Here is a 25,009-nt window from a genome sequence, read left to right on the forward strand (position 1 = left end):
AGGTTTGCATATAAAACTGGGAGATCAATAGAAATTATCTGAGTTTGAGAGAAATGGATTATGAAGAGAACATTTAAGAGCAATCAGCTTCTGTTTTCATATTTTCTTCATTTTTGTTACATCTAATTTAACAATGCTTAGTATAAATTTCTCCAGTAAAAAGGTCAGATAGTATGACAGTCCTAATACTTCTTTTCCACAGAAGTCTACTTGCTGAAAAACATTTAAAGGACGTCTCCACCTTCATAGACATGTGGGTTGAGTGAATGCAGCAATATTAGTAGAACACAACAGTGAGAGTTTGAGCAAAATCGGGCAATCCGTTCAAAAGTGATGAATTTTTGAAGTTTCTGCTCAGTCACGGCTGGATGAAAAGACTACTATAGCTTGTGATGTCACGTGAGTACAACGATATAAAGAAAGAATAAAGAAAATTCGACATATTTCCATTTTTCTCCCATAACAAAAGAACACTCGACCTCTCTCTTTCAGAAGGCAGGGGGAATAATATTACCCTTAACATACGTCAATAGCAAGTCGAAGAACTGTGCACTTTGTTCAAAAAGTAAAGTTTTGTGAAATTCTCTTTTTATTTTCCTTATATAGTTGTACGCATGTGACATCATATACTGTAGTAGTCTTCTCTTCCAGCAGTGACTGCGCAGATACTTAAGATATTCGTAACTTTTGAACGGATTGCCTTTTCTGCGGCATTAAATTTTCAAGAATTGCTTCTGGCATTCAGTGCATGTAGTGTAGACCAGAACTTTCGTGTGAATTTTAATTTCACCTATTTTGGCTCTTGCAAAATTTGTGAAATTAAAAAATGCACTCAACATTTCTGGTTTGGGATTTGGAATCTTTTTTTCTTTTTTTCTTTCTTTTTTTCGTCTTGACTGCAAGTTTGAGGCAATGCAGCCGTGGGTCAAAGTTCTTCTTCCTCTGCTTCCATTTGTTGTAGAAAGATTGTTTTGATTTTTAAAACTTCACTCAGAATTTAAAATGACAACACTCCTTACATGCATAGTGGCTGCATGCCCAAACTACTGTTATTTTCATCATGTATGTGGCCATGCACGCAGTCACATTCTTCATGTTTATTCCTGCATACCTCAAGAGGAGATTTTATAAAGACAAACAAACACAATTGTTATCAGTCAAAGATTTACAGAGCGGCACATTTGAAGCTGTTGCACACTCTGCCATGCGCTTCCCACACCTTATGTGTGTGAATTGGCTTGTTGCAAAACACAAAGCAGAAATAAATGTGAGTTCTCATTTTTGTTGACTATTTCCTCAAACAGCATTCTTTTTATGGGCCTGTTTCCTCTGTGCAGTTACAGGCAGTGGTAGAATACACCTTGGTCTATTGTTTGTCTATGCAAAATGAAAGAAGAAGAAGAAGAAGAAAAAAAAAAAGAATAGGCTTGTACATAAGGAATCGTGTTCTGCACCAACCTAGTACTAGTAGCCATGTTGCATGGCAGAGACAGAGAGAAGAGAGAACACACAATCAGACATATTTGCTCCATAAGCACAGTTTGATACAATGGTATTTCTTATCCATGGCAAGAAAAGAAAATATCACATACATGTGTGATGTGCAGCGAACGCAGACACATACACACACTTTTCGATACACACGAACATGCACACGCACACACATGCGAGTGTGAGAAGGAGGTTGGGAAAAATAGGACTCTATAGTGCATGCTCTACAGTAAGTGAATATATTTACATAGACGCTCAAAGCTCTGATTTCCTGTGCATTGAGAGCTCATGACCTTTGGCCTTCAGCTGCATAATGTTTCCAATTCATGGTTTTTGAAGTGTTTGTGATAAGGGTGCAGTGATTTGATCCATGTCTCCCAAAGTCTTGGAGTAAATGTCATATGCATATTTCATCCATTCATTCAGGCAGGAGATATAGGTGCGCTTGTTTGTCTCATTCACCCTTTCCACTTCTCTCCTTCTCTCCCCGTCTCTATCTCTCTCTCCCTCTCAACTTTCTTCTCTCTCTCTCTCTCTCTCTCTCTCTCTCTCTTAGCAACCATCCTATCTGCTTTTCTTATGTTTATGAAATGATCCTCCGAGACCCTGCACTGTTTTCAGAATATTCAAAGGTATCAAATCTGACAGTAGACCGCTTGCATTATCAATTTTGTCTGCTGGATTCATTCGATTCCTCTGATTTTTTCATTGCTGTTTCCCTTTCAAGTACAAAGCAAACAAATCAAAATCTTTAAGAGAAAAAAAGAATAGGAGGAAGAGGAGGAGGTTGAAATGTGCACCAACTTGTAATTTAAGTGCTGCTTTAAGATCAGTTCTTCTTCCTGCTTTCCCTCTGGTAATATCTGTACTCAATCTATCCTCTCTTTCTTTGTGATGCATTCCTCTTTGTTTTTCAACTTAATTGCATTGCAAATTATTTAGAGAAACTCGGCTCTTACAAAACAGTCCAGAAATAAAATCTGACAGTATGTTCCATCTCCTTTTTTTTATTGTCTTGAGGACTTATCAATATATTTTTCCTCTCTTCCTTTTTCTTTTCTCTCGTTTCTTCAACATATTAGGGATATGTTTGTGCACATTTACTAAGCCTCATTTCTTTTCTTTTTCTTAACTCACCCAGATTTGTTTTTGCCTTAGTTACAGAAATTAAATATATATTAAAGGAAACCAAAATCCAAAGAAAAGTGTGGATTGAGTGAACGTAGCAACATTAGTAGAGCACATTAGTGAAAGTTTGAGGAAAATCGGACAATCTATGTAAAAGTTCCGAATTTCAAAAGTTTTGGTGTTGGAACCACTGGATAAGGAGACTTCTTGAGTTTGTGACCTCATATATGGACAACAATATAAAGAAAGTATGAAGAAAATTCAACATGCTTTCACTTTTCTAGCGTAATGAATGAGCACTTGACTAACTGCTTTTAAAAAGCAGGGGAATAATTACTAGCCTTAACATATGTCCATATCAAGTTGATGGAATGTGTAATTTTCAAGAAAAATGAATTTTTGTGGAATTCTCTTTATATTTTCTTTATATTGTTTGTCCTTCGTTTTGAGTCGAAAGAAAGGGAAAGTTTTACTTATCCAATTTTATTACAATAATGCTTTATATCCATACGTAGATGTCAGCCACATTAAATCAACATAAATATGTTATTCTCAATAGCTGTGATCTATACCCGAATGTATTGTATGAAAATTAAATTCAAGTTGACACAAGAGCATGATTAGATAATTACATAATTATATGATTTTTTTTATTTTATTTTATTTCATTTATTTATTTATTTTTTTTATTTTTTTTTTTTGGGGGGGGGGGTGTCATTGGCAATGCACTTTCCATATGATGGTACAAGATTCACCCATGTATTCCACCACCACCTCAGTAACTCTAGTATGAAAGGAGATGCATACCATCACAGTCATACAAAAATACCCAAAATGTGTAGGATCATGCAGTCCAGAGGGTAAAGGTCATGGCCAAAGCCCCAGAGATCCACAGTTTTCTCCGAAATTGAGGTGCTTTATGCGCATCCAATTCAGCGAGATGTAAGGATGTATGAAGGAACACATTTCATATTTCATACAGGGTCTGATGCAATGAGAGTGATGTAGTAAGTGGCAAGTTCCTATGCAAATTCTACAAATATTGAAAAGATGTCTATCAGAACACAGACTCCTACAAAATGCTTTGTGCAGATGATTTTAGTTGCTGCTGTATCTATGACAGAAGTCATGATCACGAGTCACTTGCCACAAATGAAATTTGAACACAGGTAGAAAACATTGCTCTGGCAAGTTACGTTTGTAAGTGGATGGAACAAAGGGAGGACAGGGCGAGTTGTATTGGTCAATATGACATCTAAGGAAATGCTGTTGGCTTGATATATATGTGTGTGTGTGTGTGTGTGTGTGTGTGTGTGTGTGTGTGTGTGTGTATTAGTGTGTCCATGAGTTGATGCGTCAGTGTTAGCGTGTATATTCTGTTGCGGTGAATTCTATTTTTTGCCTGCCCATTCATCTCAGTCATACTTCATCAAAACTGAATATTGGAGTTGACATTCAAATTGTCTCACCTACAGCTTGTCACCCCTTGGAAAACCTCAACTCAACCATTTCTGTTCCTTATTGTGAATCATTTTTATTTGCTAATGTACGTGGTCCTAGTATGGCTTCCAGACAACTTAGGATCTGAGATGCACCATGATGGTATCTGTTAACCTTTGTACCCTGATCAAAGGTTTAGAGGATGGAAGTTGTCATGGTTACTGCACCCATCTTCAGTCTGTGGTCCAGCAGTTAACATTTCAAGTTCTCAATGAAAGGAGAAAGCAGGGTGGTCAGTCAATTGCACACACGACACTAAACACTCAAGGTGGTGGGTCATATTTTTTGTTTTCTGGTATTCCTCCCCCTCAAATTTAATCCCGTTCGCCTCTTCCCCCCGGCCCTGGGGCATATTCATCTCTTGCAGAGTTTCTCCCTTTGTCAGGAACAGACCCCTCGGCGCTGTACTTCCCCAAGAAGCGTGGACGCAAGCCACTGGCAGATAAGGGCAAGAAGAGGCGAAAGAGGAACAGGCCTGGCTCCCATGTGAAGCGTGCCAAGACAGCGTACTTCTTCTTTCTGGATGAGTTCCGCAAGAACTATGTGAAGGATGGAGACCAGATCCCAAGGGTAGGTTCTTTCTTGCTGTGAGTTGGTCCTATTTTTCTGTCCCTGTGAAACACAAAGTTCATGAGGTGCGGTCATGAGGTACAGTATAAATGCTGCCATCCCTTCATCATATTATTTGATTATCATGATAGCTTAAAGTTTTCATACAGATAAATTGTTTGCTGACAAGAGAGTATGAAAAAAGTACCAAAGTTGAAACACAAATTTTCAGACACAGATGTAAACAGACTTCACACATATTGAACAGATTTTCATTGGTATTTTGGAAAACAAACAAAAATAACACACACATTAAAATTACATTTGCACATATAGTATATTGGAGCATGACTAACATTACTTTAAACGCTTACGCGATCACAACAGTATATGTCCCCAGCATATGTTCATTATTTATTATAAATGCCTCTTGCTATTGTATGATAATCTAGCTAATTGAGGGAGTTATTATTATTTTTATGCCTCCGCCACGAAGTGGTGCCGGAGGCATTATGTTTTCGGGTTGTCCGTCCGTCCGTACGTCCGTCCGCTTTCGTTTACGCGATAACTTGAGTAATATTTACTGGAATTTTACCAAACGTGGTCCAAGTATAAAGTATGATGGGGCAATTATTTGATTAGATTTTGGGTGAAATTGGCTAAAGGTCAAAGGTCAAAGGTTAAGGTCAAATCATGAAATTGTATCCGTTTACGCGATAACTCAAGACTGGATGGAGCAAATTTCACCAAACTCTGTTGGAGGATGATGTATGATGAAACAATTACATGGTTAGTTTTTCAGTGAAATCGGTCAAAGGTCAAAGGTCAAAGATCAAGGTCAAATCCAAAAATTTATCTGTTTACGTGATAACTCAAAACTGGATGAAGCAGCTATCACCAAACTTGGTCCAAGGATGATGTATGATGGGACAATTAGTTGAGTAGATTTTTGTGACATTGGTAAGAGGTCAGAGGTCAAAAGGTCAAGGTCAAATGCTACGAATTTTGCAATTTCCCCCATATCTATGCAATGCCCAAAGGTATTTTCTTCAAACTTGGTGTGGACATGTAATACTGCATAAAGATTCTCCAGAGAGAGTTTCATGTCATAAGGTCAAAGGTCAAAAGGTCAAAGGTTAGGTGAAAATGTTGCAATATCACTTTTCTCGCAAATGGTTCAATGTATCTTCATGGAACTTGTTACATACGCATGTACTGACTGGCAGGGATTATCTAGGGAATTTAGGGGTCATGGGTCAATAGTTAAGGGTCAAAGGTCAAGGTCAACTCCTCAAAATTTTACTATTTCCCTCATCTAGTATATGCAATGCTTGCATTATTAGTCTCAAAACATAATACATGCACTACTTAATGGAGATTCTCCAGGCCAGAAGGTCAAAGGTCAGAGGTTAAGGGTCAAAGGCCAGGTTTCAATGCCCCCCCCCCAAAAAAAAAAAAAAAAAGGGAAAAAAATATTTTGTACCGTCATTACACTCTTTCTTCATACCTTGGAAATTACTCAATGCATAAACTTATAAAAAGGTCCGTCAGAATTCAAGTGAAAATTCTCAATTCCCCAAATATGTGTACCTGCACTCTTAGAAAATTATAGCAAACCCAGTTCAAGACATTTCTGACAAACATGTCATTTCAATATTTTGCCAGTCATGTGAAACTGTCCTGGATCACACATTGTGAAGACATTGTACTATACGCCTATTGGGAGAATCATGCATTATGGTGGAGGCATCAGTCGCCATAGCGACATTTCTAGTTTTTTGAAGACTTGAGAATTGCATGTTTTTATAATCCAGGCATTTGCTCATTAAGATCAGCTCTTTTCCACTGTATCAGTTTGATAGGGATCTTCTTTTTTCAATGGTGCGTATAATCCTGAAGGTTCTATACCCTTCCCTAATCAGAAATATTGTTGGGGGGGGGGGGGGGGTGGAGGTTATCTCTCTGTCTGTATTTGTGTGTTTTTTTGCGTATGTATGCATGTATTTGTTTTATTTTTTTTATTTTTTTTTTTTTGGGGGGGGGGGTAGTATTTCGATGCATCATGTCGAGAATCATTCTGTCAAATCTTTCCTAGATGGGAGATATATCCATGTTTGCAATCAAATGCGAACCAGAGAAGCAGCTTTGTCTTATAGCTGTCATTCCAGTGCTCATCAGTGATTTATACGTGCAGGGCATCTCTGTTTTCATTACTACCCATGCATGTTTTCTCAATGAGGCATCCTGAAGTTTGCCATGTTATTGTTTTGGTCTTATATTAGCTACCCATTGAATCTTCCTTCAGGCACAAATGACAGGTGTAAGTTGCACAGATGCATTGTATGAAGTATGTTAGAGGCCATATTGGGAAACTGTTGTTCCTTGTCATGGGGCGTGTTATTTGAAAATGTTAGCTGAATGTGACAAATTTGCTGTTTTTCTTGATTCATTAAGGAAACCAAAGATGTTTGTTGTCAATGCTCAGCCAAACTGAGTTTGGGATACTACGGAGCCTTGATTAATCAAATCCAGGCTGTTCAGCATGTCACTCAATGGACATTGATTTGGTGTGGGAAATCAAGGAAGTAAGAAATTACACTAGCTGCAGTCGCTTCCCGCCAGATCCCGAGATTTGATCAATTATTCCAGTTGGTGATCCAGCTAAATGCCTCCACTGGGAATTAGAGTGAAATACGTTTTTAGAATTTTATGCCTTATCTGTGCACTGTTATCCTGTTTTATTCCTCATCCTCTGAATTTCTCTCTTCTTTTCATCATATTGCCTCCTCTTAAGTCTTTCTCCCCTCTGGTTTTGTCATTTCCCTCTCACTACAAGTATTGCCCTCTTCCTTTCTGACTCTCTCTCTCTCTCTTTTTAGTTCTTTCCATTTCTCTCTCTACTTTGCCCCACCCCCTCCACTTTTACTATTTTCAGACATTATGTCTTGTAATATATTATTTTTTCTAAGCATGATTCAAGATGAAAAGAAAAAAGAATTAATAATAGATATTGTGTCAGTTGCAGCAGCACATGCCACCAATACCTGCAACCTGTGCACTATTTTAGAGTAGGCTTTACATATGTTTGTGCACATCTGATCCTTTTACTGTATTAAGATAAGATGAAATCAAATATCCCCAAAACAGGAACACAATGCACCTTTTTAACATAGTTTCTTACATGTTTCTTGTGATTAGGTGTAGTAACGAGACGTTCATTAAAGTAAAAACATTTTTTTTTTTAGAAAGATGCTTCATTCTCAATATTGAATTTAACCTATAGATGCCAGATGATTATGACGAGATTTCTTTGATACTTGAGTGATTTTACATTCTTTGAATCAGTTCTTCTTTATTTAAGCTGTATTCTCTTTCAACCATACACTCTCATATCTGGTTAGTATGACTAATGCTCTGTCTCAGTTTTTCTTGTCTGTGTGATAGAATCATATTTATTCCTAGGGAAATTTAAAAAGACAACTACAGGAAGTAGAAAGGAAGTGATGTAATAACAGCTTTACATAGTAACAAGTGATTAACCAATCCAAGCTATCGTATTACAAAAAGAGAAGAGGTAGTTCTGTTGACTCTAGCAGTGCACTTCATATCGCTATGGCCCCATAATATGGAATACAGTCATAGCTCATAAAATTTACTCTTTCTGATTCCAAGAATTTCTACAGATATGGTAATTAAGTCTTGTCCTATTAAGTCATAAAAATGAATTTTGATCCTCCATGGATCTCCACATAGAAAGTCAGTCACATCGTAACGGTATCAAACGTTCACATAATCTTTTATTCCGTCAATCATGTTTTGCTCAAAGTCAAAATCTCAAGTGAGGTATTGCTGTTGCCCAGCATATGATGTCTTGCCTACATCATGCACACACTTCTTTGGATCTTACTCTTCTTTATGCAGGTAGACCTGGACCACTCTCAAGATCATAGAGTGAGATCATTAACTGCATGCATAATGCCAAAATTCTTGTAAATGCAGAACTGCTGGAACAAAGTTTATCATGTAGAAGTCATGGTAGGTGAGGAGTAACAGGTGTGAATGCATGATATCAGGTTGACTCTGATAAAAGGTCTGGTGATAAGCACAATCAGGGTATGCAATCATGACTTTCTCACTTTAAAAAATTGTAACTTCTAAAAGAATGCACCAACTGACTTAAAAATTCACATGCAGCATGCTAAGACATCAGTAATCACATGTGGTAAGACAATAGCTAATTTCTTCTCATTTACTGTTAATTATTAAAGATTAATTACCAAAAAGTCCCCCAAAACCCACGTAATGCGTCAAAAAAAGCGTTTTACAACTTACGTAAAATCAAGATATCAGGTCCATATTTTAAGTCTACCCCTATGTGTGTGGTATCAAATTAATGGATTTTTTCCTGGCATTGCTTGCATGCAATAAAAAATAGTGGTTCTTTCAGCTGGAGAAAGTTATAAGGTCTGAAGTCCCATCCTGGTAGGAGTGTAATGCCGGCTTATTTTTGTGACATTGTGACCTTTTATCCCATGCTGTACAGCTATACATGGAGAAACAGCTTATTTTTCTGCTTTTCCTGAAAGTACTGAAGACACACTACAATATGGTGCGCTGTTTGCCAATAAATGTTCAGCCAGTTTTGAGTTTTGAGCCATTTTCAAATGCTGAGTAAAATAAGTGCAGCCGTTTTTCAGTATTTTCAGTGAGGTATATCCTAATTTGACTACTTTAAAAAATCTTTTCCCCTTATTGAATATCCTTGTTTTTTTAACCATGAATTGTACATATGTAGAAATCTATTGTGCGAAAATTTTAGCAAATTTGAGCAATAGGAACTTATGTTTTTATATTTTTACAAATTGCTGAGCATAAAAAAGTGCGATACACGTCCATGTTATACTGCATGAAGGTCATATGATAAGTGTTCAGTGTTCATATTTCAATGCTTGTTCAATTTCTAAAGATATCATAAGCAAAAACATAGTATTTTGGCTTAATATGTCATTGTTTGAGTGTCACAGCTTGGATATCAACTCGAGTCATCATAAATCTCACATTCATTCTTCTATCTGTGTTACAAATATGAGAATTGATCCAAACACTGTGCAAACATTCAAGGTCAAACTGTACAGATAATTTTTTGATGAAAAATATAATATCTTCCAAAGTACCAGCCCTAATTTCATAAAAATTTGTAATAATGGCCACTATATGTCTGTTACCTATTCCTGAATGTTTCGCCTCTTCACTCTTTGGCAAAAGTGAAATATGATAAAATATGTAAAAGTGGTTTTATTTGAATTCAAAATAATGCCTACAAAATTGATCATCCATTTTGAGAAGTGAAAATATGAAATTCATTCATATTTTGTGATATGTCATGGCTATGTGCTGGTGGTGAATGAAAGGGATATTTATCAGGAATATCTAACAGCAATATCAGATGAAAAAAACATTCTCCTTTTTTTTTTGATGAATTTTTCCAATATATTAGTCATTTCAATGTAATTCAACACCCCTAATTTAAATGCTAATTTATGCGCAGTTTAATGCAAAATTTTGACTCTTTCTTTACATGAAATGAAAATTTGAACACTCAGCTACAACAAACAACAAAAAAAGCATTTTCACCAAGTTTTTTCATTTTTGCCCTGTTACACAATTGCATACCCTGATTGTGCTATTGACCGTCTCAGAGATTCAGGGTGGTCCTTACCAATCCATCCTCATTAGGGAGGAAATACATTCACACTAGTAGAAACAGTCAGAATATCCTCGTTTAAAAAACCAAAAACAACAGGGTTTAACAAACAACGGTTCTCACTAAATTTGTCAGAAAACATTCAACAAGTTTGCCTTCTGGACAGCTAGGCTATGGCTTTTCACATTTGGTAGGTTGTCTTTAGCAGTGCCCTATATTTGAAACTGTTATGTTCTGGCTTACCTTGGACCCACTGGGTATCTGGTTCTCTTATCTTTTCCTCTTTTCAATGCTCTTATTTCTGAGCACTTCTCCTTTTAGTTCTGGATATAATTTTTACTCTATAGAAGAAGCAATTAAACATCATAAGTGCAATGAAGGAGATTCATATCACATAGGGGTTTAACATGATAGACTACTGTGCATTTCCAAGTTCCTCACAAGTGCATTTTTTCACAATTAATGCATGGTGGAAAACCTAAGGGAAAGGCGACATATTTCCACTGATGACAATCTCCATTACAATATGCATGACAGCTCTAGGGTTGCTTGCATGTGTGTAATACTCTGCCTCTGTGATATGAAGGGTAAGTTTATGCTCACTTTGCGAAGGCAGAATCAGTGCTTTGAAACGCTCATCCACAACACCGTTCACAGGGGTAGTGTTAAATGTTCATTTTTCGTCAAGGTTGAGAAAGGGCCAATTTCACAAACATGCGCTGTGCAAGAAGGCAGGTTAAATTGGGGTGCACTGCCACGCTTTCTCAGAAGTTTTCAATTGAGTGTGTGCATGTGCGTCGTTTGCCATCCCTATACAGGGCATTCCCATTATGATGTATGATCATAACAAAATTTTGTTACAACGAAGGAAAGATTGAGATTTTGAAAAAGAAATTATCTACATATATATTTTAATTTAGCCTTTATTTGTTCAGCTGTAGTGAAATTTTGATATAACAAAAGAAAACTGCCGTCCAGGTATTTGGTTATAATGGAGGTCACCTGTGACCTTCGATGTTACTCATTGTCAAAAGACCTCTCTCTCAAATAACGAATTGATACAATGAAGGTGTGGAAAATTGTTGAAAAATGATAAACCCCAATTGTGGCAAGCTGTTCATGCATATATGTGCCTGCATATAGTACCAATGCAACAAGGGAGCTCCAACTAGACAGCACATGTACAAATTGCACATTGTGCAATATTGGAAAGAGCTGGCTGGCTGGGCACACGCATTTCCATGTGAACCAGAAAGGTGTGGAGAGGTCATCAATATAAACATCTTTATAGTAATACGTGATTTTGCATTCATACCTCGCCCAATAACCCTCTTTTGGGAGAATTGCCGATGTAAACACACCTTTTTGCGTGTTTTGAATAAGCATTTTGCAATTCTATGATCAGTAAAATATCAAAATGAGTTGCATTGCAATTATATTTTGAGTTCAACGGGTTTCAAAAGTTTGATTACTGTAAAACACATTATTTTCATGGCATGAAATTTTCGCGAGTTGCCTCTAACATTCAATGCATATAGTGTAACCAAGAACTTTCGCATGCATTTTGATTACGCGAATCTTGGCTCTCACAAAATTTGCGAAATTAAGATGCATGCAAACATTCGTTGTTTTACAGTATGTTACAAAAAAGAAAGTTGAGTATGAGCGCACCCAAGGATACCACAATTGTAAAGCTACAAGTGTACATGTATGCTAGCTGATGAAAGATTGTATTCTACTTAATACTGTAAATGAGCAATATGATATTTTCGTGAATTGTAGCTGACAGCCTTTTTTTTGGGGGGGGGGGCACAGAATTTTCACAAATTGCCACTGGCATTCAATGCATAGAGTAGACGAGAGCTTTTGTGTGCATTTTAAGTTTGTAAATTTTGGTCCCTCACAAAATTCGTGAAAATTTCATGCGCGCAAAAAAATTCTGGTTTCACAGTAAATTGAGGTGGAGAGACTTATTCCAAGTGAATATATACCAGTTTCCCGGAGTGATCGCAGCCTTCCGTGAAATTTGTCTAGGAATTAGTTTTACTGGAAATTATCCCTCATGACTCAATTGTCAAGAACTAGCAGGGAAGGAGTATATTCATGCACTTACTGTTCAAGTGCATGATATTCTGAATGTCATGTCAATGCTTCTGGTATCTAACATACATCAATGGTATCCCAATAGGATTAAAGCGTCTGTCTGTATTATATCTTTATGAAATGGCACACTCTTCTCAAATGTTAGCACAGAATGTAGCAATACTGAATGAGTGCAGAATTTAAGAAATACTCTGCCATGAAATCAGTATGATTACTGTGTACAAGACTTTACAGAATGTAACAAGAATATGATCATTGTGTTAATATTTAAGGGTGCTAGCGGTTAACATCACATGCATTATTAAGGCTCTGCCCTTGGAGTATATGATCCCTGTGCATTGCCCTCCATGCTCTCAATGGCTTGTAAATGTGGATACAAGGTTTGATGCAGTGCCTGCTGAAATCCAATGAATATAGAGTGCCATTGGATATTACTTGTATCCTAAAAATTCTTGCTCAGTTAGGTGGGATTTTTTTTTTTTTTTGTTGCTGGGGGGGGGGGGGGTGATAGGAGTTTCAGGAAATTTTTGCTATGTATAGCATAATATCTAAAATAAAAACTTTGTGGTAGGCGCCTGTAGACATGTAGGCAGTTTTTTTGTTTTTTTGTTCTTTTTGTAGATGTTTTGTGGTAGTGTGTAGTTTTTTAAGTCTTAGTACAGCCCAATTACATTTTAGGGAAAAAAATGAAACATTTTACATATTTTAATGATGTGGATTTAATTTTACGGCATTAGGGAGATGAAAGCTTGTGAAATTGATTACTTGGTATCAGCATGTCACTGCAACATGCTCAAATTCTTGTGCAACATCCTCAAGAATTTGCAACAAGCTCAAATAAAATGAATTCAAACATGTGGAAAAACATGTACAAAAGATATAAACATCAAACTACCTGGTACTTAGATTTTGTGTGCAAAAACATGAGAGAGAAACACTGAATATAAGCAGCACAAAGAGAGATTAGCTGTGAAAATATTGCGTACTGCGTACTCGTGATATGCACTCTGTGCACATACATTTTTCTGCAATATTCTCAGATTCTGAGCTAGCAACAAGCTTAAATTTCAAGTTGTGGACCACCCTGCATTCACTAAGCTTGCTTGCATTCGCACTACAAAAATATCACACAAAGTACCACAGTATTTCACCAAATGTGTAAATGGGCCTTTGGAAAGAGGCAGTGGTGTGCATGATATTTATTCCCCAATCAGTTGCATTAAACAAGATATGGCTGCATTTAATAATGCATTTTCCAACATATCTGGTTGCTCCATTCATGGTCACCAAAAAACACGTACTGTCACCAATGAGCATGACTTCCATTTGGTTTAAGTCCTATATGAGCTTCTAGTTCTCATAGTAAAGATTCACACAAAATTTGCATTTTACAGTTTAGGTTTATTGTTGTAGGGTGTGTAAGAACCAAGTTATTTGGTGTACTTCCATTTTATCTGAATGACATCTTGAGCTGTATTGTAACTAATTTTAAGACATCTTAAGTGATGTTACTCCTCTATCTCTAAAGTGAACATATGTAGTCATCCATGAGAGATTGAGATTTGACTTCTCACGGTAATGATAACGATTTACTTTCATTGAACATATAGTATCAGGTTAGCTCTGCTTATTGAAAGGGATGGTATAGTATTGGTGGAGATGAGTTTTGGGCTCTTAATTTTTTGCAAGATACCAAGAAATCACTTATGAAATGGTACAGAAAATACCATTCTATGAGGTATTCCAGGTTTTGGAATGGCTGAGACATCTCAGATCTCAGATATCTCAGCCATTTCAAAACCAATTTTCATCAAATAAACGGTGAATTCCTTTTGGAATCATGTGCTCTTTCATATTTCATTAGTGGTTTCTCGTTATCTCACCAAAAAAAAAAAAAAAAAAAAAAATGCTAGAAACCTGACGTTAGGTCTCAACCAAAACTATATGATCCCTTAAAACTATGACTCTCTAGAGGAGTTAGCCATCATACAAATGTGTACATACATTCTACTCTTCTTTTTTCTTTTCTTTTTTTTTCTTATTTGGCACAAGGTACACCTAAATTTTTCATGGGGATGAAAAGACAGATTGCATTGTGTAATATCCCCATCCGAGGTCAGATGACCTATATCTTGATGTGTCCCAGGCTCGTATGCTTCAAAGTATGACTGGTGTGGTTCATTCATGCTAACGCCCATCTCCGCAGCACAGGGTTGTTAATCGAGTTGAGATGGTTCGTGATTGGTTAATGACCTGAGGGATCTTGTGCGTTAACCACGGTAGCTGCATGTGAATTGGTTATGTATTCCTAATGCTTCATTCATCGTTTACTCCCCCTTCCCCTTGTGAATGCAGTAGTAGTTTGTGTGTGTAGCACCAACTGGAGTATTAGATACACACTCCCGTAAACCACATGACAGTGCATGTGCCATGTTCGTGTAAGCCCATACAGGTGTATACTGTAATATAGGAACACATGCAGAATCTACAAGATTTGTGACATGTACAGTGAGTACATGTAGCCATGTCAACTCGCCCATAGTGATTCTGTTCTTGAATCACAATATGTGTTACCTGTATGTAGGTGATAATGATTGCTTCTTACGTTTAAATGGAACATGGGTAGTTGTTGTGGCCATTTTACTCTCATGCATTTTCAGTGGGGGACTCTACTGAACATTACTTTGTGTATACAACCATTGTGTCTTCTGAAGTTATCCTTGAATACAGTTGTGCAGGTTGATCACTCAAAAGAAGCTCTCATAAAAGTGACCTTTTGTGCTGCATAAAATTTGTTAGGGTAGTGTGTACAAAATGTGTTGTAAAGGAAGAAAGAGGGAGAGAGACAGAGAATGAGGATGCTGCCTCATAACATCATGTCTTATAAAGCTAGAATCAAATCACTTGTTCAATGTTTTAATAAAAACATACATGCGCAGTGTCAGGTTCTATCAATGTGTCTTTCAACAAATAAACAGTCATAGTAAGAGAGTATATAAAAACATGACTTGTGGAACACTGAATTATTTCATTCAATACTTAGCTTTAAGCTACATGGTAAGTAATACTATCAATCTGTGCCAATTTCTCTGTCTCTCACTTTCCCTTTCTTTCCGTTTCATCTCATACTTGTAGTCTATTAGTTTGGATATATGTATAGTTTACACTTGGCTAGACATTGGCTAGCTCTGGCTCTTGCAACCTGTCGTAACCCTTGTCTTTCTGTCTTTGGCTAACAACAGGCGAGTGAGATCACCAAGGCGTGTGGGATGAAGTGGAGTTCGATGACAGACACCGAGAAGTCACCATTCCAGGAGAAGGCCTGTGTCGACAGGAAACGATATGAGGCAGAGGTAAATGAAGATGGGTTCAGTAGCGCCCTCTTATTGTCCATTGTGCTAGGCCTTCTTCCCATGTGTCTTGCCTGCAAGGTTACCCAGCTACAGGCAAGAGACCATAGACAAAAGATTTACCCAAAAAAAATGGCATTATCAAGTTATCCATCCTCCGTACATACTGCATTTAAAAGATGACTGTCAGAAGAATTTACTCGTTGTTTAACACACTGGATGTATTGAGTGCTGGAAACACTCAACAGTTGTGAAATGTACCGGCAACAGAAAGAGACTGAGTTGGGGTGGGAATGGCTGATCTTCCTTTGTGACTTCCTATTAGGATACCACATCCTGTATTTCTGATGTAGGTGTCTTTGAAGGTTCTCGGTGCAGCTGTAGTAAGCTGCCATTTTACAGAAAATGTGCATGTGTGAGTATGAGTGTAAGGGGATATTCAATCACGGCATTCAATTTGCAGAGAGTTCTAGATCTTTGGCTATTTTACCAAGATTATGTCAAAGGAGGTACAACTATTAATACCAGGGTAGTTGTAGTGTCATTTGTCACTTATGAAATAATGTGTTGTTTTTTTTTAATAATTCTTACCATAAACTCGGTCATGTTGAATACCTCTCTGATGAAAGCAACTGTCCCTCTGTATTTGATTCAAGTTTATTTGTACATTGACATCTATCTGCAAGTTGCAAAGGACATAAAAGAAGTGGAGATGACAAAACACATACCTCCACAATATTACAGTGTAAGGTTAGCTGGGATGCTTCTTAGATATCTAATAGAGGAGAGCAAATGCATTACTTTCAAACGACACTAGATTTTTTTTGGGGGGGGGGATGTTTTGGTGGAAGTTTTGTGTGGAATGATTGTTGTTTTTTTTTAATTACTGAAACTTGACTGGCCTTGAAATAATACCATTATGAACTGTGTCTGATCAGTTGTAAGATACTTGAATGGTAGTGGATTTACAGTCAGTCTTAGAGGCAGTTGATAACTCAAAATCAGAATTTCCTGGATGAGACAAAGAAATGTGGGAGGGGGAGGGGGGAATGCACAAACATGTTTTATCACATCGCTCAGAAACTTCAATAAAGCTATATTACTGTGTTGTATCTGCTGGTTGAGAGATGAAAAGAGAGCCCTCATTTGTTTGGCATTGTGGTCTGGTTTTGCAATGAGCCTCCACCACAGTTTTCAAGAGTAGGAGAGCAACAAATTGGGGGGTTATCTCAAAGGGCTGGATTAAGGATGTGAAATGCTGTTGTGGATCTTCAGTCATGCTCCTATTGTGGTCTGGCTGTGGTATAGCAGGTTTATTGTGCCCTGGATTGCAGGGATTAACTAAAGCTTTGCTAGCTAGCTGGTGATTGGGGAGGGGCAGTTGAGGTTTTGGGATGAGAACAAGATGTTTTGTTGTCTTGCTTTATTTTGTGAAAGGGGGGGGGGGGGCTTTTATGCAGGAAATCTCTTTACAGGGATAAGAATGAACTAAGTGTATAAATCTGCCCTTGGACACACTGTTTATGCAAATCTTTATTTACTATAATGATTATAACATGTAGGAGTGACAAAGACCTTACAGTCAAATCATAGATGGAAAATGGTATTAGCATTGCAGTTCTCAGTGTTCTTGTGCACATGTGTTGGCTTGAGCAGTCTGGTGTTGATGTAAGGACAGCACATGGATAAGAGATTACAGAATATTCCAAGCATTTGAAATGTAGAAGAACATATTCTGGTACACTATGTACTTCCCTGTACAGTTGGTCTCAAGGGACGAAATGTTTCCACACAGAGCAAAGAATTCCATGCTGCTGTGGTTACCGTGTTGACTGAAATGTGACAAACATTAATTTTTGCTATGTGCATGAACACATTGACTGCATGAACTCTCTCAGACAAGACGACATTTATTTTAAATGTTCTTCAAATGTCCTTTTTGTTCATATTCTTAAAGGGGAAGGCTAGTAACTGATCAGTGGGAATCAGTGGAAATGCTGGGAGATGATTGTTCCAATCCTTATGGGATTCATTCAAGAGTTCATTGTATATCTATTGTTGTGTGAAAATGATTTGCTTCAGAATGGTCTCATATTCAAGTAATGTGCAGTTTAATGCTTCCAGGTTAGCGTCCGTGGTCAGTGACGGAGTATTAATTTGCACATTACTTGAATATGAGACCGTTCTGAAGCAAATCATTTTCACACAACAATAGATATACAATGAACTCTTGAATGAATCCCATAAGGATTGGAACAATCATCTCCCAGCATTTCCACTGATTCCCACTGATCAGTTACTAGCCTTCCCCTTTAAAGGCTGTATGTACATGTATATTGTCGCTGGGGTGACAAGACCTTGGTTCTCAAGTTTTGGTGAAAATGACTTTTTTGGATTGAATGGTCAGATAATCAGTCAAGTGGTGTTCTCTCCAAATCCTAGCTGTTTAACCCCCAACATGAAGCCACCACGACATGTCAAAGGAAAGGTTATCCCATTTGATATCATACTGCTCTAGCTGCCAATGGTTTTTGCTCTCCTGAACATTTGACATTTTGTAGATATGAGGTTTACGATAATGCTTTTGCCTGCATGTTATGGTATGTACTCATGAAGTGATGATTGCAATGCATTCCAAGATAAAAGCTCATCTTATAATATTTAAGAACACTTTCAGAAGTGATGTTTATGGTGCGCCTGGGCCTTTTCTGCTTAAAATGCGTTGGCATCACAAATGATTTCTCTGCATGAAGGTGCTGTGCACCCAGATTCCGTAAGGTAATTGGATTGTCGTTTGTTTTGCTGCCGCCCAGATCTCCGTCTACAGGAAGGTGCGCGACCCGGACAAGCCCAAGAAGCCCCCAACAGCCTACTTTTACTTCCTGACTGATTTCCGCGAACAGATGAAGGGGAAGACAATAGAGAAGGGGCGTCGCCTGACTGAGATCTGTGGAGAGGAGTGGAACAAGCTGACAGACGAGCAGAAGAAGCCCTACCTGGAGAGGGTGGCTACTGAGTACAAGACCTACCAGGCAGCCATGGAGGAGTGGAGAAAGAAGGTGAGACCAGCGAGAGACCGACCTCTACATCCCTTCAATCAGTTACTAGTCAGGAAAATGGGTCATTTGTGACTGGTCAATACATAATCAGTCACTAGTCAGTAAAATGGGTCATTTGTGACTAGTCAATACATGGTTTTAAAGATTTCTTTGGGGACTCCATCCTCTTTTCTGGATTTTGCTTTGATTATTTGACCAAGCCACAGTTGTACCTGTAATTGGCATGTTATGTGCACTGTTTTTCTGTCACAAAAATGTTGAAATAATATGTTTAGTGTATATATATGATAGTATTGGTCGTCTATTTTGATGATCTTTGCATGGCAGATGTAGGTCAATGTTGTATGCCATGCTCTGACCAAGAAAATGAATATCTCACCGATAGCTGACATGTTCCAAGATGCAAATGTTATAAGAATGTATTTCAACATTATATGTACCAAAAGTCCATACTGTAAAGCAAGATATTTTTTTACAACATAAAATTATCATTAATTGCCTCTGGCATTCAATGCATATAATGTAGGCTAGAATTTTCGTGTGCAATTTAATTTTGTGAATTTTGGCTCTCACGAAATTTGCGAAATTAAAATGCAAGCTAACATTTATGGTTTACAGTATTTTGTTAAAGCATCAAGTAATTTTTTTTTTTGCACATTACTAAATCTTTGTCATTTTCACCAAAATGTGTGCTTATGAAGTCGTATGTCAGTGGTGCTGTTTGGCAAATGTGTGCATCTTCAGTACTTGTTCTTGTTTTCTGAGTTTCTTCGTAGCCTGTTGTCATTTTTTTTTCTGAAATCTTGTATTTGCAGAAGGGGCTAGTGGCAGCCACGAGTGCCCCTAGACCAGCCCCTCAGCCCATGGTGCCGCCCCCTCAGCAGCACCACCCTCCACCCACTATGGTTCCCCACAACCCCCAGCCAGGCATGATGACAGGCATGGCCATGGCCCAGGCTGCGTCCAGCTACAATGGCGAATTGCAGGGACCATCACATCAACAGGTCCTCTACGATGACGAGGGTGATGAGGAGGATGACGAGGAGTATGATGACGAGGGAGACGAATACGAATGATTGCCAGGGGCAAGGGGTCTAAGAAAAAAAAAAGCAACAAAGAAAATATCCCCATTTTCAGTGAAAAAAGGAAACGAAGAATAGAAATCAAGACAAAAACAACAACAAAATTGAATAGAATAATGGAAATACCTCCAAAAGATGTAAGGAGGTGAAGACTGTATTATAGCTTCAATCTAACAAACAAAATGTTGAAACATGCCAGTGTCATGAAATGGTCATCGATAAAAATTTTAAAAAATGTAAAAAAAAAAAAAGTGAAAGCAAAGCTTAGCAGGCAACTGTTTAGTGCACTAGACTGAAAGTGGGCTGGTGCTTTTGTATATATGGTGTAAAAAAAGCCCCCCCATCATAAGCATGGTGTGTCGCAATGACAATGAGAGAAATTGAAATGGTAGGGTGTAATATATCCCTTTCCTCCCACAGAAACAACCAAAAACCTCTCTCACTCTCTCGGCCAGCCCTTGTAGCATATGATTAGGGGATGAAGACTTGTGTCTTCAGAAATCGCGTCTCCCTGACCACTTTGCGATAGTAAGAAAAAACAAAACAAGTGAGGGAGAGAGAGAGAGACAAAGAGACCAAAAGTCAGAACAAGTCAGTGTATTGGGCGCTTTCAAGAATTTGTAAGTATGTATGATACTGATAACTAACATTTTAAAATGGCAAATAAGTGACAGCATTTTTGTTGGTTGATCCAGCAGTATTTTATTTAGGACTGTCACTGCACATTCTTTTTGGAGTAAAAGGGACAAATATGTTTGTGAGTAGAAGGATTTTCTCAGTTTCTCTTTCTACTCACTGGAACATCATAATATTATGATGCATAAATTTGCTCCATTCCTAACTATGTGATATGCAACTTGTTTGCATATATGTCAATATATATTGATTAGTAATTTGTTTTCTTCTTCTCTTTCGGCTAGCTATATATCTATCGTCTCCCTATCAAGTCACGGGGAGGCAGATATTTTGTTTGAAAAAAAAAAAATAAGGAAAAATGGAGAAACCCAAAATATTCTTGAGAGCCTTGTAAAGAAAGTTGTAGACTTTGGTTGGATGGTGGGAGAGAAAGGATTGTATTTCCTCACAGAGATACAATGAGCTGTACAGTCATTAAATCAAATCAAATTGTATTGCGACAGCTGTGTGCAAAAGTAGTAGTAGCTCTCTCATTGGTTGGACAGACGTGACCTGCTCTGTACAGATGGGGAACTTGACATTGACCCTACTCTCATCCCACTGTCATGTTGAAAGTCATACTGAATGATGTGAAAGACAGCTCTTTTGAGTTTTTTTTTTAAAAGGGGAAAAAATGTCTGCGATGAAACGATGTACCAATGTACGATATGTACCATGTTTTTGTTTTTTGGTTTGCTTTTCCATCAATGAGGAAATAAGTCATCAAGATTTTAATATCAACTATTTTGAGCAACAGAAGTTTTGAGGCCATGTTGATGCTCTGAAGGTATGGATTATTCAGATTTCATTCTGATCTCATGCAAAGTTTGCTGTTATAAAAGAAGGGGAAAAAAATCTGCCAGGCTCCATAACCCATGTGACCAAGCACTCTTGAACCACTTGTGTCAGATCTCAATATAAATTCTGAGAATTTCTGGTCTGAATGCACTTTACCAGGGTATCTTTATCAAGATTCATTTCATAATTTAACTGTTGACTACATAAAGTTGTATGTACACTAGTCATTCACAAAGTAACTTTATATTCTTTGCTACAAAGACTTAGCTTTGTAAATGAAGTTGGGGGGGGGGATGGTGAAAGACAACCTTATTCAATTTAACAGCAATGTCAGTACATTGCATAGTTTATAGACCAGGTTCTCCATTTGTCAGAGGCAGGTCACAAAGTTTCATGAGAATTTTTTATCATGTCTGCATGCCTTGATGTACATCTAGCTTTTACATATGGTTATTTTCTTGGTTAGCTTTGGTTTTTCATCCATCTACTGTTGTTCCGAATGTTGTATTAGTCGAGATTGAAGCTGTGGAAAACACAAACAAAAGCAAAAAAAGAATGAGTGGTTATTAGACTTATATTAAAAAAAAAAAAACGCGTGTCAGAAAAGGACCTTATAACAACTTGTGTAAAGAAAGTCTGTGTAGATCAAGTCCAGTACGTCAATGTACATGTGTAAACTATATTGAGCGTGACAAGTATGATACTAGTATGTAAGAAGAAATCATGACAATTCAGTGGCTGTCTTAGTGGTGGGCTTCAGATATTGATACATTTTCTGTTTAAAAAAAAAAGAAGGCGTCCAAAAACGTGAGAACAGTATTAGTATTGTATTCAAGTTTGAATAACCAATTGATCATATTTGTGGAGTAGTTTCTGCAATTCAAAGTAACTAATTTTTATCAAATCTCTCATCTCTCCACTTTTGTCTCTTTCTTACATCTGGCTGTCCTTTGTGTTCTTCTGTTCATCTGTCTTTCTGTCTTCTCTGTCTCTCTCTGTCTCTCTGCTCTGTCTCTCTCTCTCTCTCTCTCACTTTCTCACTCACTGAGTTACACATCTTTTATTTTCCTGTAGTATTTTAATCTTATTTAATTGATGATAGGCAATGTATCTGTACTGTGCATAGTGGATTCAAGGTAATTGCAGTTGTGGTTCAAAAAATGCATGTTATGAAGAGGTTTGTTTCTCTGTGTTTGACTCTGTTTAGCAACCCCATCTGTAATCTCAGCTTTAAAGGATCTTGTAGATAAAGGTGCTAGTTTTGAAAATCTTCATTATCAGAGTTTGTTTTAATGTGGCTGTCTTGTATTGTGACCTTTTATTCTTTTTTTTAGATGATTATTGTTGACTTCTCTGTGCCAATGATATGTTTTTCAACTCAAGCCACGAGGCAGCTATGTAGATGACAAAAGTGCATTCCTCTTCTACTATCTTTGTTTTGCTATTTTGCTTTTAAATCTTTTAATTCGTTATTATTCACCCAAATGCACAGCATGTGGACGTTTGTATTGGTTTTAAGTCTTGTCATAGCTTATGCAGAACTTGTCAATGTTAACTTATAGAAAAGATTCTCCATTCATGTGTGGGCTTTTTTAATTCGATTTTGTGAGGCATAATTCCCCACCAAAAGAATCTCCCAATGACATTACAAAGGCATAATGCGTGAGTGGACCATTCTGATAAGAATACTGGTACAGAATGCTGCTTTAGGAGCTGGAATGGTTGATTTCTAGTTAAATGGAAATCAAGATTTTTATTAGAATGATTCAGAATTTGGTCTTTACTGTGCAGTGTTCCTGTCTCTTTTCCATGAATTCTCTTTTACTTTTGTCTATAGTCCCCTTTTTTTTATGCTGTCATGTTGAATCCATGTGACAACTCTTGCCAATGAAACAACTCTTTTGAATTTCCTGGAAACGGCTATTCTTTACTTAAGAGGATGTCCCTTAAGGTAAATATTCTATATCCTGCTCTCATTGCCTCTCAATCTGTCAGTCCCCATGAATAGTTCAGTCTCCACTCCCTACCCCCTTTAAAAGCTCGAAGGTTTTCCTTTTCTTGTTGCTTCTTTCTAAGTGAAAGAGAGTTTATATGCTGTTGTTAAGCAGGCATTAGTCCAAAACATATTTTTGAATACTCCTTCAAGAACAGAATAAACATCACTCCTTTGCTGTTTCATAACATTTTCATTGTAGATACCTAAATTGCATAGGGTTAAATTTAATGGAGAATCTTTACTTGTTCTGTGTGTCGAGAGCTTATTACCTTGCAATATCATAGTCATTCCACTTTGATAGATGATTTCCATGTGTAGTCAAGTTTCATGTCCATTCATCAGTCATCCCGCTCTGCAGTCCTTGTGTTTGTCTGTTCCTCAAAGGAGCAGTGTGTCCCATCCCAAATTTCAGCTGAAATGGTTGTTAAAGAGACTCTGGCTAGCAGCAGATTTTTCAGCCGTGTCATTTATTCCCTGGTAACTCAACATTTTTATTTTTTTTAACAGTTTTGATTCAAGGGCAGTGAAGAGTTTATGTCCCAAAAAAAGTTCACTCAATTTGATTTGCCCACTTTTAACTCGGCCAGCTCACAAGTGTGTAACAATGGCACTGTCCTGTGTACGAGGGCTTTGCACATTTTTACTAATTTATTAATTTTTTTTTCATCAAATATTGTGAATGCTGCTACTGTAAACCAATCCTGTTATTGCGTTGGGCGTTATAAGAGCTTAGCTCAATATTTTCACTTCCCAATGCCACCATATGTTCCTGCTTTATTCTTTTCACTCTGAATGATGAGGGGATGAAGTTCAATGCTGATGTGACACACTAGCCACCTGCCTTGCAATTTCCCTTTCCTTTATATCATCTTTCTCTGTTCCCATACAGTGTTGATATTTTGTTTGGTTATCTTGTTTTATTTTCTTTTAAACCAACAGAATGGAAGATATTTCTAGAAGTAACTGAGTGGGACTCTAAGCATCAAATTTGCCAATTGATTGCTGTTTGCAAATGACAATGAGAGGTTTTGTTCTTTATCAAAGACAGACTAAAGACTCAAAACGTGATATCTATAATGGAGAGGTAATAACCACGCACAAAATTTGTAAGCTTTTTAAGACAGTGTTACCATGTAGATATGACATCACTTCTAGTTCTTCCATTTAGAAAAAAAAAAATCTTTCACAGTAGTAGTCCACATGACATTTGATAACAGCTGCCACTTTGTAAGGGGTGGCAGGATATTCCTTGTCCAACTTGAATGTTTCTAATGAAAGCAGTCAAAAGAAGTTGGCAACTGTTTGAATTGGAGAGGAGACTTTTCTTCAGAAGTCATCTTCTCTAAGCTAGCTGCCAAATAATTCCTATTCTATTTTACTGATCCTGTATTGTAATGAAAGTATTTGCCAAAAAGTAAGTTATTGGCATTTTTGTACTATTTATAAGAAAACAACAAAATACATTTGACTGGTGTATTTGTACTAGTCAATATGAAGTTGTGAGGTAATAAGTAATATATTTGTGTATAAAGTTTGTCCATTGTATGTGTATTCATAATGAGAGAGGGAGACAA

At 37.3% G+C, this 25,009-nt stretch overlaps 1 protein-coding gene across 3 annotated transcripts in view; it reads left to right on the top strand.

Moving 5' to 3' along the window:
• The window catches only part of LOC139714798 (uncharacterized), a 64,799-nt gene extending 40,199 nt beyond the window's left edge, over positions 1-24,600 (top strand). For 2 of the 3 annotated variants that reach the window (XM_071626452.1, XM_071626454.1), the window contains 4 exons: positions 4,487-4,689; positions 15,718-15,828; positions 18,639-18,884; positions 19,700-24,600. In XM_071626452.1, the coding sequence (XP_071482553.1) occupies positions 4,487-4,689; positions 15,718-15,828; positions 18,639-18,884; positions 19,700-19,960 (821 nt within the window). In that variant the 3' untranslated portion in view covers positions 19,961-24,600. The remainder of the gene's footprint in view (positions 1-4,486; positions 4,690-15,717; positions 15,829-18,638; positions 18,885-19,699) is intronic. The other variant, XM_071626453.1, reaches the window with a different exon arrangement.
• Positions 24,601-25,009: the final 409 nt, after the last annotated feature.

The sequence above is a fragment of the Diadema antillarum genome, unplaced genomic scaffold, assembly GCF_040938485.1.
Source record: "Diadema antillarum isolate AM-2024a unplaced genomic scaffold, OU_Dant_1.0 seq00002439_RagTag, whole genome shotgun sequence".
NCBI lineage: Eukaryota > Metazoa > Echinodermata > Echinoidea > Diadematoida > Diadematidae > Diadema > Diadema antillarum.